Source organism: Lutra lutra, chromosome 1 (genome assembly GCF_902655055.1).
Source record: "Lutra lutra chromosome 1, mLutLut1.2, whole genome shotgun sequence".
Lineage (NCBI taxonomy): Eukaryota > Metazoa > Chordata > Mammalia > Carnivora > Mustelidae > Lutra > Lutra lutra.
The window spans coordinates 76,105,453-76,123,729 of NC_062278.1; the positions used below are offsets into that span (position 1 = coordinate 76,105,453).

Sequence of the window (18,277 nt, forward strand, 5' to 3'; positions counted from 1 at the left end):
TACACAGTCTGACATGCTATAACATATGTATTCACCCATAAACCTATTACAAAAATCAGGATAATGGACAAATCTATCATTCCTAAAGTTTACTCCTGCTCTTTTTTAATCTATCATATCTCTACCCCTCACTGAGACCCAGGCAACCACTAATGTCTACTACTATAGTTTGTATTTTCTAGAATTTTATTTAAATAGAATCATTTATATTAATAGTACATTCTATTTTTGTCTGGTTTCTTTCATTCAGCATAATTATTTTGAGATCTAGCCATGCTGTTGTATGTATCAACAGTTCATTCCTTTTCATTGCTGAGTAGTATTTCATTGTATAGATAAAACAAAATTTGTTTACCCATTCATCATTGATGGATATTTGGGTTGTTTTTGGGTTTTGACAGGTATACAAAAAGCTGCCATGAGAATATGGCAAGTCCTTTTAAGGATATATGCCTCAGTTCTCTTGGGTAAACACCTAAATGTAGAATGGTTGGCATATGTCTAACTTTCTAAGAGACTGCCAAACTATTTCAAAAGTTGTTATACCATTTGACAGCCACATCAGTTGCTCCATATCCTCACCAACATTTGTTATGATAAGTCCTTTAAATTTTCATTACTACAATAAATGTAGAGTGACCTCTCATGGTAGTTTTGACTTGCATTTCCCTAAGAGCTAATGCGGCTGAGCTCATACTGGAATCTTAATGCCCAACGTGATGATGTTAAAAGGTAGGGCCTTTGAGAGGTAATAAGGTCATGAGGGTGGAGCCCCCATAAATGGGATTAGTGTTCTTATATAAGAGATGCCACAGAGCTCTCCACAACTTCAAAGAGGACCCTAACCCTACTATACACTAGCACCTTCATCTTAGAATTCCCCAACTCTGCAACTGCAAGAAATAACACTCTGCTGCTTATAAGCTGCCTAGTCTGTGGTCTTTTGTTCTAACAGCCCAAATGGATGATGACAGTGGCTATCCACGAGCCCAGGAAACAGGCCTTAGGAAAAACCAGAACTGCAGGCTCTTTGATCTTGGACTTCCGACCTCCAGACCTGGGGGGGAAAAATTCTATTTAAGCTATCCAGTCCGTGCTATTTTATCATGGCTACCCTAGCAGACTAATACAGCCTCCCATAAGGAAATCTGGGTGTGCCTACTGCTGCCCCTGCATTTGTAACAGGAATGTAAGCAGGCAACTCCTCTTTATAGCTACTGACATATATGGAAACCAAGCACATCCCCCACCTTCCCTTGGCTAGCATGTCTACTCCCTATGAAACTTAAATGAGCCACGTTTATTTAAGGCAGAGTTGGCTATCTCTAGAAGGGATTGGAGTTCCAGGCTGTGAGCAAATATCACTTCTTTCTCCAAAACATTTTTAATGTAGGTGAAATTACAATAAAATTTTAAGTTTAGTCTTAAAATTTTAATTTAGTACTGGAATTGTAATTTTCAGTCTTGAGGGAGGAACTAAAAAAAGGACACACATGGCTTGTATTTGTGGAGAGGGGCGTTCATGAGTGTTATATCCGAATGAGTAGTTGTAAGCAGCTGTTAGTCTGTTTTCTATAGGAGCCATCTATGAGTTTTCAACCCTACGTTGTGACTTCCTTGTCCAGTTCTTGGTCTCACTTAGTTTGGTGAATGACTGTATCCCAAAAAGTCCCTATTGGTTGGATTAGGTGAAGGACAGTAGGAGACTACTAAGGGGTACTTTATTCATCTAGATGGCAAAGGGAATGGAGGTATAATTTCAATAGAGGTTTAACTTCAAACCAATTGCACTTAATTTGTAAATTCTTCCAGGAAAAAAATTCATGACGGTGAGAACTAGAAACTGACCAAAGGAAAATTTGTTCTTCAGGGACGCCTGAGTGGTTCAGTGGTTAAGTGTCTGCCTTCCGCTCAGGCCAGGATCCCAGGCTGCTGGGATCCAGTCCCACCTCAGGCTCCCTGCTCAGTCTGTGCTCAGTCCGCTTCTTCCTCACCCTCTGCTGCTCCTCCTGCTTGTGCTCTCTCTCTCTCTCTGTCAGATAAATAAACAAAATCTTTAAAAAAATTTTTTTTGCTCTTTTTTAGTTTTGTCCCTACATAAGTAAGGGGACACCGAAAGTAAGAGAACAACCTACAAGCCAAACTCACATATACTATTTTCTGGATAAAATTGTACAGAGTAACTCTAAGGCTCACTTCATCTTAATGTACGGGGGCGGGGGTGGTTAGTTTTGTTTTTTAATTGGGATTGCAACTATGAGCTCCACCTTGAGACATCAGGAATGGATACAGGATATAGATTAGTTTTAGGAGCACTGGACTGAGAGTTAGTGGATTTCACCCCTAGTCATTCCATCCTCTGAGGCTCAAACTATCAAATACATGGAGTTCACTAGGTGATAGCCACCGTTCTTCCGTAAATAAATAAATACATACATACATACATTTCCTTTCTCCTCCCCTGCCTTCCTTCCTTTCTTTTTGCAAAGCACATTCTAAGTGTTGTTCTTTCCAATGAAATCATCTAGAATTTCCAGGATTTTGGAACAACTCTTCAGAGTATTTAGCCCGGTGTGGAGCCCTGTGCACTGAACTTCACCTTTCACAGCCCTTATCCTCCTGAAGCTCTGAGGCTACGGCGCCGGGATGGGGCGGGGTGGGGGGGGGGAGAGTACAAAATGGTACAAGACAGCAGATAATCAAATGTTGAGACGTATTCAAGGGCCTACACATCTCGTCTAGCCCTGTGCAGTAATGTGAAATGACAAAAAAAAAAAAAAAAAAAAAAAAAAGGACACAGCGGTCTTTGCGCCGCCAACCGCGGGGCGCCGAGAAGCGGCCGGCACTACAGGGTTGGGTCAAAGGCCCCGGGACAAGAGGCCCTCAGGGCGCAAGCGCACCGGGCGGAAGCGACTGCTCCCCGGACCCCAACCTCTCCTCGTAACAGCCTCTTTAAGAAGGGGAGCTGCAGACAGCCCGGGTGACGCTCACGTGACTCGGCTCTGTGCAACTGCTGGCGGAAGTGGTCCAGCCTCTGCGACCCGAGCGGGGTCTCCGGCGCCCCGCGGGGCGTGCAACCTGAGCGGACACCGCCGGGCTGCCCCGGAGCCGGTGGTCGGGATGGTGCAGCTCTACAACCTGCACCCGTTCGGGTCGCAGCAGGTGGTGCCCTGCAAATTGGAGCCCGAGCGGTTCTGCGGCGGAGGACGCGACGCGCTCTTCGTGGCGGCAGGCTGCAAGGTGGAGGCATTCGCCGTGACCGGACAGGAGCTGTGCCAGCCGAGGTGCGCCTTCTCTACGCTCGGCAGGGTACTGTGCCTGGCCTACAGCGAGGCCGGTGAGTAGCAGCGAGGCCAGGGGGAGCCCAGATCCCGGCTTGGGGCCTCCTTCCTAGAGGACTCAGCGTCCCCCCGCGGTACTCTGGGTGGGGAAGAGACTTCCCGGAACTTGCTGGAGGGTTTCGCGGGGTCTGGCTACCGATTACTGAAGGAGAGTAGAGCCTTGCGGTTGTCGTGGCAACCACAGGTGCGCGCTGGCTTCTAGGGGGCGGGGGACGCTGTCTGCTGGCTCTTACCTCGCTCGCTCGCCCGAAAGGTTCTACTCACCCAGACACTTAAAAACAAACAGTACAACTCCAAAAACCCCAAACTCAGAAGTATAGAAAATCTCACTTACAAAAGTAGGGAGATTGGTATACTGAACCCCAGATACTCCCAGCTTCACCAATCATGCCAACTTACGGCCAGTTCTTTTACATCTATACTTGTATCCACTTCTTGTCGGTTTTTGAAAGCTATATTATATGCTGGTTTTTAAATCTATGCAAGTGGAACTCAAGTCATAAACTCCTCTCTCCCACCCAAAGCAGCACAGCAGCCTCCACTACCCATTTCCCACCGATATGTGAAGCAGTACCAAGGAACTACTATGTGGGTGTATCTCTATTTTAGAAAAATCCAACACTTAAAAATAGGTGGTACTTAAGATAACAGAAGGCTTTTTTTAACTGCTTAATAATGCCCTTAGAATTTGTTTCCTCCTTCTCAAGAGGGATATAAAGGCATAAACTGCAGCGTTTATGGTAGAAAAGCCCATGGTTCAGGGGCTTACTAATGAAGTGGAGAGCATGAACTTGGAGGATTGGAGATCTCTTTCTAATTCCTACTCTGTCTGCTACTGGTTGGATATGAGTTGTAGAAACTTTTGGATCTGTCTCTATTAAAAAAAAAAAAATTGGAATTACTAGATCAGAGATTTCCAGGCATTGGGATTTTGTGGGTCCATAAAAAACTATGGGGCTATCATCATACTTAGTATCTGACTATTCACTTTTTCCAGTAAAAATATATATTTTTAAAAGTGAAAAGCCCTGCTATTTACTCTAACCAAAGAGAAAAAAGCATTTAGTCCTAAACATTGGATATCTTTGCTTTATGAGCAACTTACTATGCTGTTATTTTCTTTTTGACTGGTGAAGACATCAACAGAAGCCTGCATTGATTCACAGATAATGTTTGAGAACCACTCATTAGATCTGTATGTTCTCTTTCAGCAGAAGATTCTGATTTTGGAATTTAGTAGAAATACTTCTCAATCATTTGTCAATATTGGTGGTTTTCCCCATCCCACCCCCCTTTTAAACATGGAAGTTCTTGCCTTCAAGAGCTCTACTGAATGGCAAACTCACCAGTCTCAAGGTGTGATGTGTGTGTGTGTGTGTGTGTGAGAGAGAGAGAGAGAGAGAGAGGCAGAAACAGAGAGACAGACATATTTACATGATCTGCCCCATTCTTCCAAACAGACAATTATTCTAGATTTGGAAGTGGCAGGCATTACGTAAACCTCTAGTTTTCTTCCCCATCAGTAGTAGTGATTGTTGGGATCCTTGATATTACTACCTGTGCTTTGGAATCATCTGGGGGAGCTTGAAAATATGCTAATGCCTGGACCACAACCACAGAGAAACTGTCGGTTTCCTGAGGTACGCCCAACATTTAGGTGAGTCTGATATTTAGCCAAGATTCAGAACCACTGACCTAGTGCCATACTGGTTCCTGTAGGCAGTAAGTAGCATGGTAACCTTATTAATGAGGCCTTGAAAAACAAAGACTTTTTATAATCAAGTTGGCTGTCCTAAAGAAAGTTCAGGAGTCATGTGCTATGGCATTAGCATGAGTCAGACAGCTCAAGGGTAACTTTGAGTCCTCAGCTTGAAGACTGGGTATAACCCCTGGGTACAGCTTCTATTAACCCACACATAGCTGACTCCTAGCTATGCTGATACCCAGATAACTTGTCTTCCACTTCTCAGCTAGCTTTTTCTTTGGTCTCTTTCCTCCCATCCACAGTAATTTAGACATGGGGATTCCGGCTCTACAAACCCAGTGTCTTTCTCTGTAGTAAATCTCACCCTGTCAGAAACAGAATGAATCTTACATCAGTCATTTATATTTACTATAACTGCTTTGCAAGTCTCTTACCCAAGTAGAAAACACTTCCTTTCCTTTCTTTTTTCTTTTTTCTTTTCTCTTAAGATTTTGTTTGTTTGTTTGTTTGTTTATTTATTTATTTATTTGTTTATTTATGTATTTGAGAGAGAGAGACCCTGAGAGAACAAGTGGGAGGAGGGGCAGAGGGAGAAGCAGACTCATCCCAAAGACAGATGCTTAACTGACTGAGCCACCCAGGTGCCCAATATTTTCATTTTTTTAAATCTCTAATTAGCAGGCTGAGCCACCCAGGCGCCCAATATTTTCATTTTTTAAAATCTCTAATTAGCAGGCTGAGCCATCCAGGCACCCAATATTTTCATTTTTTTTTTTTTAAAGATTTTATTTATTAGTCAGAGAGAGAGGGAGAGAGAGCAAGCACAGGCAGACAGAATGGCAGGCAGAGGCAGAGGGAGAAGCAGGCTCCTGCTGAGCAAGGAGCCCGATGCGGGACTCGATCCCAGGACGCTGGAATCATGACCTGAGCCGAAGGCAGCTGCTAAACCAACTGAGCCACCTAGGCGTCCCCCAATATTTTCATTTTTAAAAATCTCTAATAGGATGCTATTTTCCCTTTATAAAATTTGGAGGTGTTAGGGAGAAAGAAAGTAGGTAGAAATTTTGAAGGATAGAGGACCCTAACATTATCATCAGTAATGGAAACTTCATTTAGGCTTTGTGTGTGAAGTAAGGAAAAGGAGACCTGAGAACTCACTGCTCTCAAAGGAGAAAGACCTGGTAGCCAGGGTTGAGTGCAGTGTGGGGAGCTCTGGTACAGGACATTTGTTTATGGGGTTTCTGAAGGTGGTGGGGCTGGGAGGACAAGACCACATGGCTCTCACTGCCTGTTCTGTAGCACAAGTGTCTTAAATTACTCTATTACATCCCCCAAACCTTACTGTCTCTTTACTTTTCTAGAGCCATAAAACATATTTTGAATGCGTTGCATATTATTTCTACCTTCTGATGTCAGTTTTGTCATAGGAGCAACCTTTTCCTTAAACTGGTATTAGTGTTAGCCAGGTTTATGATCTTGCTGTATAAAAGGAAGTTTATTATTTTAAAAAATCAATAATCTCAGTTTAAGAATAAATATGAGAATGATTTTTAAATTTACTTAATGAAGACAGAAGCTGTTGGAAAGTAAGTAGAATAAAGCCCTGACCATATATATAATGTCTAAAAAAATTTATAAGTCGGTCAGAGGAAGACAAATACCATATGGTTTTTTTATATGTAAAATTTAAAAAATTAAAAACAAAAACTAATTGATGGTTGCAAGAGGTGGGGTGGGGGCAGTGGGAGAAATAGGTGAACTGTTGTTTTTTGTTGTTGTTTGTTTAAATAAATTAAATTTTTTAAAAAAAGTTTCTTTCATAAAGAGCTATTAACCTCCACAGAATCCTCTAGACTTATATCTCCTTTTTAACATTTTGAGAAATAGCATAATTGGGGAATGAGCATCAGCTTTCCAGCTAACCAGATCCAGGTTTAAGTCCCAGCTCTATCTTGTTGGCTGTGTTGCCTTAGGCAAGTTACCTAGCTTATCTGAGCCTCAGATTCCTGATCTATAACATGGAGAATGAGATAATATCTTGAAGGTTTGTGGTGAAGATTAACAGAGAGAACTCTAAATCTCTGATCATAATACTTGTCAGGTAAACACACCTACTTTAGCAAGTTCTAGTGCATCATTATAAAACTAATCTGAAAACATACAAGGCAGTCTGGGCACTATTTACAGTTTGTAGATTATATATAAATGATAAATTGCCTTTATCAGTGAAATAGGTATATGTTTATAAATGGATGAAAAATATTTTATTTAACCAAAGAAATATTCTTAGTTTTAAAATTCATTTACTAATTTGAATATGGCACCAAAGCACGGGCAACAAAAGAATAAAGTATATTGGATGTCATCAAAATAAAAAACCTTCATGCATCTATAAAAGACACTAAGACACTAACAACAGATTGAAAGGGCAATCCACAGTATGGGAGAAAATGCTTGCAAAGCATATATCCAATAAGGGATTAATATCCAGAATATATAAAGAACTCCTATAACTCAACAACAACAAAAGCCTCTTCAAAATGGGGCAAATAGACATTTCTTCAAATGGCCAACAAGCACATGAAAAGATGCTTAACATCACTAGTGACCAGGGAAATGCAAACCAAACCCATAATGAGATACCGTTTCATACCCATTAGGATGGCTATTATTTACAAGAAGAAAGAAAATAGCAAATGTTGGTGGAGAAATTGGAAACCCTGCGTACTGCAGGAATGTAAAATGATAGAGCTGCTGTGGAAAACAGTACAGTGGTCCTCAAAAATTAATTACCATATGATCCAGCAGTTTCACTCTTGGAAGTCTATAAACAAAGTAATTGAAAGCAAGGACTTGTGCAGATATTCGTACATCCATGTACAAATTTTTTTTATTTACATTTTTTTTTAAAGATTTTATTCATCCATTTGACAGACAGAGATCACAAGTAGGCAGAGAGGCAGGCAGAGAGAGGAAGGGAAGCAGGCTCCCTGCTGAGCAGAGAGCGCGACATGGGGCTCCATCCCAGGACCCTGAGATCATGACCTGAGCCGAAGGCAGAGGCCTAACCCACTGAGCCACCCAGGCGCCCCCATGTACAAATTTTTAAATGAGAGCCAAGAAGTGGAAGCACTCCAATGTCCATTAGCTGAAGAAAAGATAAACAAAATGTGGCATAGGCATCTCTGTACCTGCATGTTCGTTGCAGCATTATTTATAGTAGCCAAGACATGAAAACAACCAAAGTGTCCTTAAACATGAATAAATAAAATGTGGTGTATACATAAAATCGAATATTATTGAGCCTTAAAAAGGAAGGAGATCCTGAGACACGTTACAACACAAATGAGCCTGGAAGACATTATGCTAAGTGAAATAAGCCAGACACAAAAGGACAAATATTGTATGATTCAGTTTATATGAGGTATCTAGAGTGGGCGAATTCAGAGAGACAGAACCTGGAATGGTCATTGTCAGAGCCTGGGGGTGGGGGAGATGAGGAGTTATTGTTTAAGGGATACAGAGCTTTGAGGAAGATGAAAAAGTTGGGATGATGGTGATTGGGGCACAACAATGAGAATATACTTCAAACTATTGAACTGTATTCTCAAAAATGGTGAAAATGGTAAAATTTTACATTATGTATATTTTACCACAATAAAAATTTGAAAAAAAGTCATTCACTGAGGAAATTTTAGGAAGATGGAAGGCAACAAGGGATCTTTTGACCCGACTCCATCCAAACTGCTTCTCTGGAACAGAGTGAGCAAATTCATGGAGCCTGTAGGGTACAGTTAGGTGTTTGGCCACGATATCCAGGGAATGAACAGGGGCAACTCCATTTCTGTGGTATCAAAGGGACCAGCATCAAGAGAAGGTGGCTTTCTGGAAAGCTGGCTCATTTTCGGACAAGGAGGGAATCTGGCCAGCCCAGAGAGTGTTTGTGGAAAAGGGACTGACTGCCTGCTTGCTGCGTTAGTATATGGGAAGTCATTATGCTAACAGCTCGGTGTTTCAGTTTCAGTTCACTGGAAAAGGGCTTATTTACCAAATAATGTTGGTAAACAGTGTGTTCTACATTTGAAAAAACCTTGTCTTACCTTCCCGTCAAAGTCTAAACATTAAGAATTTAAATTAAAAAAGCCACTAAAATAGAATATGTAAGAGTATATTTATGTAATTTGGAGGGCATAGGAGACTGTCTAAGCCAATTAGGAAACCCAGAGGCCAAGAAGCAAACGATATATGTCTGACTACGTGCATATCTGACTACTTTTACTATGGTAAAAGATGCCATAAGCGAAATCAAATGTCAGAAAATAGACTACCAAAAACAATTTGCTATTCATGACCAAACAAAGATTAATATCACTTTTACCCGGAGAGCTGCTATTTCTTATAAGAAAAACAAGTCAAACATCCTAATAAAGTAGATACTTGCAGAAGAGAAATCATACATAGTTGATAAACATGGGAAAAGATGGCCAGCTTTAGAAATGGTCTGGAAGGGCGACTGGGTGGCTCAGTGGGTTAAGCCGCTGCCTTTGGCTCAGGTCATGATCTCGGAGTCCTGGGATCGAGCCCCGCGTCGGGCTCTCTGCTCAGCGGGGAGCCTGCTTCCTCCTCTCTCTCTGCCTGCCTCTCTGCCTGCCTCTCTGCCTGCTTGTGATCTCTCTGTCAGATAAATAAATAAAATCTTTAAAAAAAAATGGTCTGGAAAATATACATTATAATAATCATAGTTGTTTCCCCATCACACTGAGTCAGTGCTAGTAAGGATATGGGGAAATAGGCATGTTCAAACAGTTCTGCTGGTAACATGAGTTCCTATTATGTAATTGTGATAGAATCTGGCAATATCATTTTTTTTTTAAGATTTTGTTTATTTATTTGACAGAGAGAGAGTGAGAGTGGGAACACAAGCAGGGGGAGTGGGAGAGGGAGAAGCAGGCTTCCCAATGAGCAGGGATCCCGATGCGGGGCTCCATCCCAGGACCCTGGGAACATGACCCGAGCCTAAAGAAGGCAGGCACCCAACGACTGAGCCACCCAGGCACCCCAGATTCTGGCAATATCTTAAGATTTAAAACGTACCTGCCTTTTGGCCCAACATTTTTCACTTTTGGGATTCTATGCCATTGAAACAAACCTCTAGAAAATAAATATATAAGGGGCGCCTGGGTGGCTCAGTGGGTTAAGCCGCTGCCTTCGGCTCAGGTCATGATCTCAGGGTCCTGGGATCGAGTCCCACATCGGGCTCTCTGCTCAGCAAGAAGCCTGCTTCTCTCTCTCTCTCTGCCTGCTTCTCCGTCTACTTGTGATCTCTCTCTGTCAAATAAATAAATAAAATCTTTAAAAAAAAAAAAAGAAAATAAATATATAGGTATAGTCCTGTTTATTACAGCATGAAGTATAGTGGCAGAAAAACTTGAATATATATCAATAGGGGAATTGTTGAATAAATTATGGCACATAGGATACATAGGATATGCAGATAATTTTCAATAAAACAATGTTAGATACCCATGTATTGACTTGGCGAGTTAAGATTTATTGGTAATTTTTAGAAGTTGTAAATTGTTAAATATTTTCAGTGTGATTCCATTTTGGTGGGAAAAAAAAAAGACAAAACACTAGTCTACAGTCCATGTTTATATTATATGAAAGAAAGGTATAGAAGGGCACATACCGAGCTCTGTGAGTTAACGCTGGCTCCTCACGAATCGGACTGCAGGAAAAAGATTATGCTTTTCATCTGGCATCTCTTCACAGCTTTTGATTTCTCACAATAGAGAGTAACCATAAAATTACTTTATAATTTAAACAATATAATAAAATCAACAAGTAAGGGAAAATTAACTTGAATTTAAGTTTCATTTACTATGTATAGCTTTAGGCTACTTCTCAGAGTTGACATGAAGGTGCGACTTGTGGGAAGGGGGATTTCAGAGCCTCAGGAAACACTCAGAACTAATATAAGGAATATGTACAATTTCTGTGTAAGCTGCATGAATAATTAATAGATCATCTTAAGATATGATGGGGAGAGATTTATTTTGGAGCCTAAATGCCTAATGTCAGTTAAAAATATACCTAAGATCCTATTAATTAGGGTTTTGTCCTCATCAATCTTCAATTCAGCCAGTCACATTAGGATTCACTAATAGTTCCTTTTCATGGCACACAGTAAGTGGTTATTTCTAATGACAAATTCTTAGTATACTCTCATTTCCTTCTCAGGAGACTATTTGGCCACAATTGAAGAGAAAAACAAAGCTACTTTTCTACGTGCCTATGTGAACTGGAGAAGTAAAAGGACTGAAAACTGTCGCGTGTGTATCCGAATGGTTGGACACAATGTAGAGGCACCTTTCAGTGAAACCTACAAAGACCAGATGTCTATTATTGAAATGCCGCTTTCTGAGGCCCCCTTGTGCATCTCCTGTTGTCCAGTGAAAGGAGACCTTCTTGTTGGTTGCTCCGATAAGTTAGTCTTATTTAGTTTGAAGTACCAGATCATTAATGAAGAATTCTCAATATTGGACTTTGAACGTTCTTTAATTATACACATAGATAATATCATTCCTGTTGAAATTTCTTTTTGTGTTGGTTATGTTGCTCTCATGTCAGACTTAGAAGTCTTAATAGTAAAACTGGAGTCAGACCCTAAAAATGGAGAGAGTGTTAACCACCAGCCACATAAGACCAACAATTCAATGAAACAGACAGAAGGTAAATAATGAATTTAGATTGCTTTCTTAGGTGTAGAGAAAACCCTTACTTCTGGCAATCTCTGAGGGGTGATAGTGTGTGTGTGTGTGTGTGTGTATAGTATGTGTGTATATGTACACGTATGTGCATATATCACCAAGCCACATTATTTGTAGATTCAGTTATTCCTGATACATGGGATTTGGGTTTATGTACTCTGTAGCATGTCAGTGTGTTTCAGCATATACTCGTCAATAGAAATAATGGAAGAGCTAGGACGAGTTTCTGGCCCTAGTTCTCAGAAGTTGAATGGTCTTGGGTTAGGAATACCATCTCTCTGAGTTTCTTTTTTTTATTTTTGAAGATTTCATTTATTTATTCGACAGAGAGGGAGATATCACAAGCAGGCAGAGAGTCAGGCAGAGAGAGCGGGGAAGCAGGCTCCCCACTGAGCAGAGAGCCCCATGCAGGGCTCAATCCCAGGACCCTGAGATCATGACCTGAGCTGAAGGCAGAGGCTTAACCCAGTGAGTCACCCAGGTGCCCCAATCTCTCTGAGTTTCAACTTCCTCATGTAAAAAATTGGGATGGTAATATCCTGTTGTACTTTATTAGTTGTGAGGAAAAAATGAGGATGGGCCAAGGCTTTTCAAAACCATAGTGCCTTGCAAATATATGAGATGTCTGTGTGTGAATAAATAAAATTACCATATGTTTATTTAATTGGTCTGGGGTATTGTGAAATTTAATTTTCATTCAAGTAGTACTTGGACTTATTATACTCTTCTCAAATTTTATTTTTTCAGATGTTCATAATGAAACTTTGCAGCTTGAGTCAGATGACTTTGTTATCTGTCAAAAGCCCATGGAACTTCTCGGGGAAAAAAGTAGCCAATCTGGAGTATCTTTTACACTGGAGTCCACTGGATTAGCTGATGAAAAAACAAAATATTACCATGTTCAGCATCTGCTCTATAAGTATTATAACGCTTTTCACTCACTAGCATTTAAGATCTATTTACCTGCGTAGAAGTACATGGAAATTAGATCTCTTCCTCTTTCTTTCTCTTTTTAAACTCCCAGACGTTTTGCTCCTGATATTTCGTCCTATGTCTTTTCTGATGACATCAAGTTACATTCACTTCAGCTGCTACCCATTTACCAAACAGGTAAGTAAGGATGGCATTTCTACAGTGCAGTGAGGTGAAAAGGCTCTGGCCTGGGAAGGGAGACTAATGTGGTGAATACGTTAGGTTTTTCTACTGAGTCTCCCTGTGCCCTTGGACAGGTTCTGTGGTGAATAATGCCAAGTTCCTTAGCAAATAATGCTAAATAGTGCTCCTGTGAGCACTAGAAAGGGAAGTTGTGTCTACTTAGGAGAAGCCATGGAGAGGACATGACAAGCAAAATGCATTTCTCTTTTTTGAAATGGTTACTTGGCCCGAAAAGGGAAATTAGAGCCTTGTCCTAGCTGGGGGTTTTTAGCTGGGTATGTGGCAAAGCTTCGTTTGATGGTCTTGCGAGCAAGGTGGGAAAATGTTGACTGACTGGGAAGTTCATTCAGAGCAGTGGTTTTCAACCTTTTTGCACATTGGGCTTACTTGGATGCTTTAAGAAATACTGATGCCCAGGTTCTACATACTGGAGATTCTGACTTAATTAACCAACTACAGTGCCTGGGCATCAGTAGTTTTTTAAATGCTCCCCTGGAACCAGTGGGCAGCCAAGACTGAGAATTTGCCATTGGGTTCTGTACTTAGTCCTGGCCTGCCTAACATCTTTAGATGTTGCCGGAGACAATATAAATATTATTCTGATTAAATATGTTTATAAACCTCCCTTATTTTTTTCTTTCTTTTTGTAGACATTTATTACCTACTATTTTGGGTGTTGTGCTGAATACTAGGGAACCAATAATGAGGAAAGTAGGCAAAGTACTTGCACTCGTGGAGCTTATTTTCTTGGCGGGGGTGGGGAAGCAGACATTAATCAAATAATTATTTGATTATTATCAAAGAGTATACAATTACATACTGAAATGAGTGCTCTGTGGGAAAAGAACCCTACCTTGAGAGCCTATAGCAAAGATATTCACCTCATTTAGGGGTCAAGAAAGGCTTCCTAGGAAAGAGGATCTGAAGAGTGAATCAGGGCTGATTTGGAAGTATGGTTGGGTACAGAGGAAGCAACAAAGGCGTTTTGGTAGAGAGAGAATCTTATGTTTGAGGAACTGAGAGAAGCAAGACTGAGAGGTAGAGCTAGGCAGAGAGGGTCGTGAGGCAAAGTTGGAGACCAGAGAGGGCCCAGAGCCAGGTTAGGGGGTCAACTATCTAATGGCTTCTCCCTTTCTCTCTCTTTGCAGTAGCAATGTGCTGGACTAATATCGTAGAATTTCCCATAATCTGAATTTTGCTAATTGAGTCCCCACAGTGTCATTTAACATGTTCCTGTATCTCCTATATTTCCCTGTGTCTTGGTAGTTTGATCTAAAGCCATACTGTTCACTTTGGTAGCCTTTACCCACCAGCTGTTGTTCAGCACTTGAAGTGTGACTAATCTAAATTGAAATACATTGTTAAGGGTAAAATTCCCACCATTTTTAAAATCTTTTTTATAGAATTTATTTATTTATTTGACAGACAGAGATCACAAGGAGGCAGAGAGGCAGGCAGAGAGAGAGGGGGAAACAGGCTCCCTGCTGAGCAGAGAGCCTGATGCGGGGCTCCATCCCAGGACCCTGGGATCATGACCTGAGCCGAAGACAGAGGCTTTAACCCACTGAGCCACCCAGGTGCACCATTTTTTGAAGAGTTAGTACAGAAATATATATATATAAGAGATCTCATTAATTTTTTTATTGACTGCTTATTGAAATGGTAATAGGGATATATTGGGTGAATACAATACACTATGAAAATTTTGCCTGTTTTTCTTTACTTTTCAAAATGTGATTACTAGAAAACTTGAAATTACATATGTGGCTCATGTTATATTTCTGTCAACAATGCTGGTCTAGACTAAGTCTTGATTAGATGACGATGGTGGTGAGGATTATGAAGATGATGATTTGGTAGCACAAGTAGTGCTGACTTCTGTTGGAAGGTACTGACTCTTTTGGTGACTCTTCTTGTGATGATTATTACCTAGATCTGTTAATTTATTAGGGGTTGCAAATGGTGATATTTTAATTATATCACTCCCTTTTCATTTCCTACCGGCATTCTTCTATAAAGAGCAGTTTTCCCTAAACAACTCTTTGGTTATCCCCTGATAGACTCTTTTCCTTAGAAAAGTTAAGATATTGATTTCCTTTATTTACTGATTTCATGGGTTTCCTCCCCACCCCATTTTTTTCATGCAGGTTCCCTTACTTCTGATAGAAAAAATTTGTGTCAGGAAAAAGAGTTGCTGAGTCTCTTCTGTTTCTTCTCATTACCTCATGTGGGCTATCTGTACATGGTTGTCAAATCTGTTGAATTAATGTCAGTTTACCAGTATCCTGAGAAGTCTCAGCAGGCGGTGCTCACACCACAATTTTTGCATGTCATCGCAAGGTATGTTATAGTGTTACTTGTTGGAGCTGGAGTCACTTATTCTGCATATTCTTGGGTTGCTTCTTAAATCAGAGAATTTAAGAATGTGTGGGGATGCCTGGGAGGATCAATCGTTTAAGCCTCTGCCTTTGGCTCAGGTCATGATCCCAGGGCCCTGGGATAGAATCCCCCTTTGGGCTCCCTGCTCAGCGGGGAGCCTGCTTCTCCCTCTCCCTTATGCTCTCACTCATTCTATGACAAATGAATAAATAAAATCTTTAACAAAATAAATGAGAATTGTGTGAACTGGTATATAGTGTTATAAATTAATGGTGTATATTTGTCTTTTGATGGCCCATACCTACCTTTTCAATGTCAAAGATTTAGATTCTGGTTTTGCCTTTGTTTTATTTTCTTAGATTGGATAGGGGTCTTTGTGAGGAAAATTTTTCATAGGGAATTTTAATGAAAAGTCAGTGGAGCCAGTCAGGACATCTCTGGATTTCTTTTTAGATTTTTAAATTTTCTTCTCGACTGCCCTATCCTTTCTGTGTGAGTTATTTCATAATGGTTTAAAACTGTGAAGGAGCCAGAAAGACTACCCTCTGATTAGTACAAATGGGGAAATAAACCAGAGGTTGGGATTGGCAAGGTCATGTGGCTAATTGGAGGCAGATGCCTTTTGAGTTGCCTTACCCTAATATGCTGGCATGTAACTTGGGTTCCTGAGTAGGGTTTTAATCTCATTTCCTTTTATCTCAGCCGTAACTGATGCTTCTGGTTCTATTTCCTGTTTTTTGAGCTTAGGTTATATGCAAGACACTGCATTGGGCCCTCTGGCCAAGCACTTTGAATAAGGTACACCATCTGCTTTCTAAAGCAACAACGTGAAAGAAGGTCAGAGATGCAGGCATGTGGCACAGACACTAGGGGATTTGTGACAAATATCTTTAGACTTCGTGAAAGTGGTGTAGGCACTGCGAGGAGAGAAATTACTTCTGGCTGAGTCATACAGGAAAGTTTTTTGTGCTTGGAGTGAGAAAAGCTAGTTAGAATCTACAGATGTAGATTAGAAGAGAAGGGCATTATAGAGGGAGTGAAGACTATAAACAAAAGCTATGTCTAGTTTTGTAGGAGCATATAATAACTAATTGCAGAGGGCAGCGATTTTTAAATTTTTCCATCTGATTGGTAGTATCAGTAACTACAGCAGGTGCTAGAGTATATTCAGACAGCATAGAATTCCCCTGAAAATTCGCCATTCACTCATCATGTAGTTGCTGCCCTCTCCTCCTGTTTGGTATAGGGAGAAATGCTATTTATTATGTGTTTCCTAAGTGAACATTGTGAAAGTAGCTAGTCTCAATTTCTGTGTTGCATATAGCGATGTTCTTTAACTATGAAGAAGCTGAAATGCAGAGAAGTGGTACAAATGATGCTCGAGAGAGAGCTCAAGGCTTTGAATTTTAAGGACTTCTTTAAGGTTTTGATCAACAGTGATGTGATAAGAGCATTCATTTAGGAAAATTAGTTGTAGCTTTTATGCAGGATGGATTAAACACAGGTAAATCAGGTATTGAAATGGTTCAGGGAAGGATAACCAGGGCCTACAGCAGTGAGAGGATGAGGAAGAATGGATGGAAGAGGCTTCGGCAAGAGAATGACAAGACTTCGTGTCTGTTGGGATGGTGGGAATGGCGGAGGCATGAGGAAACCTCTCCTGAGTGTTGAGGCTGCTTTTATGAAAGTAGAGGCTGGCGAAGTGTGGGGCGAAAGAGAAGTTTGGTTTATGAGTTTGAGGCGCTTAGGCAGTATCAAGAGGAAATGTTACGTAGGCTTTTGGACACAGAACTGAAGATCAGAAAAGAAAGGGAAACGTAGATGCTTTATTACCATCAAGAAAGAGCTGACTGTCCAAATAGCGAGCATGGCCCCAAGAGTGTATAGCAGAGAAAAGTAGTTGGAAAACTAAACTCTGGTGAAGGTCATGTTTAGGAAAGGAGAGAAAGAACAGAAGGATTTTCAAGAATGCAAAAGAACTAAGGAACTACAGCATCTTAGAAACCAAGGAAAAACTAGAGGGAGAAAGAGTAAAGTTTTAATTTCTCTCCCCAAATATTGATGCAAAAGACTATTAATCTTTTCTCTGATTCATAGATGTAAAGGACACTGAGAATTTAGTGATTTGATTCCTTAAACTTATTCCCCCCTCTCTCTTAAATATAAGTCATGAATTAGTTTAGAGTGTAGAGTCCTGGAAACAGTTATGGGGATTTGAAGGGACTGGATTTTGCCTGTCTCCAGGTAAGAAATTATTGAAGTTTTTCTTAATATCAGCACCAGAATACATTCTGACACCCTTAACTTGACCATGGAAGCACTAGACATTAGAATAGCAGTTACTATATGTAAATTCAGATTCTTTTTTTTTTTTTTTTTAAGATTTTTATTTACTTATTCGAAGAGAGACACACAGTGAGAGAGGGAACACAGCAGGGGGAGTGGGTGAGGTAGAAGCAGGCTTCCCGTGGAGCAGAGAGCCTGATGCGGGGCTGGAGCAGAGAGCCTGATGCGGGGCTCGATCCCAGAACCCTGGGATCATGACCTGAGCCAAAGGCAGACACTTAACCACTGAGCCGCCCAGGTGCCCCGTAAATTCAGATTCTTAATAAAGATCCCCACCCCTATTTTAAAAATCCTATATTTGTTGAACTTTTTGCATATTATTTTGCCCAGTAAATACGTATTTTAGAAATATCCTGACCCGTAAGTTTGTCTTGAAAGTTCCTTAGAGGCTGGTATTTAAAAAAAAAAAAAAGGAAAACATTTTTTTGAAGAATCTAAGAACAATATAAAATCATGTAAAATGTCATCCTTATAGAAATACTTAAATAGGAAAGTCTGCCCTCCCCTTCCCCGCCAATAATCCTAGTCCTCGGAGTTCACCATGTCAACAATTGGCGTATATTTAGGGGACCTGGGTGGCT

At 40.7% G+C, this 18,277-nt stretch overlaps 1 protein-coding gene across 4 annotated transcripts in view; it reads left to right on the forward strand.

The window, feature by feature from the left end:
* Nucleotides 1-2,792: 2,792 nt before the first annotated feature.
* The window catches only part of HPS3 (HPS3 biogenesis of lysosomal organelles complex 2 subunit 1), a 39,450-nt gene continuing 23,965 nt past the window's right edge, over nt 2,793-18,277 (forward strand). For 2 of the 4 annotated variants that reach the window (XR_007126888.1, XR_007126887.1), the window contains exons 1-5: nt 2,793-3,337; nt 11,287-11,778; nt 12,564-12,735; nt 12,841-12,926; nt 15,119-15,311. Coding sequence is in view for 1 of the 4 variants with exons in the window: in XM_047727522.1 (XP_047583478.1) it covers nt 3,121-3,337; nt 11,287-11,778; nt 12,564-12,735; nt 12,841-12,926; nt 15,119-15,311 (1,160 nt within the window). In the remaining 3 variants the exon portion in view is untranslated. The remainder of the gene's footprint in view (nt 3,338-11,286; nt 11,779-12,563; nt 12,736-12,840; nt 12,927-15,118; nt 15,312-18,277) is intronic. The other 2 variants (XR_007126886.1, XM_047727522.1) reach the window with 2 other exon arrangements.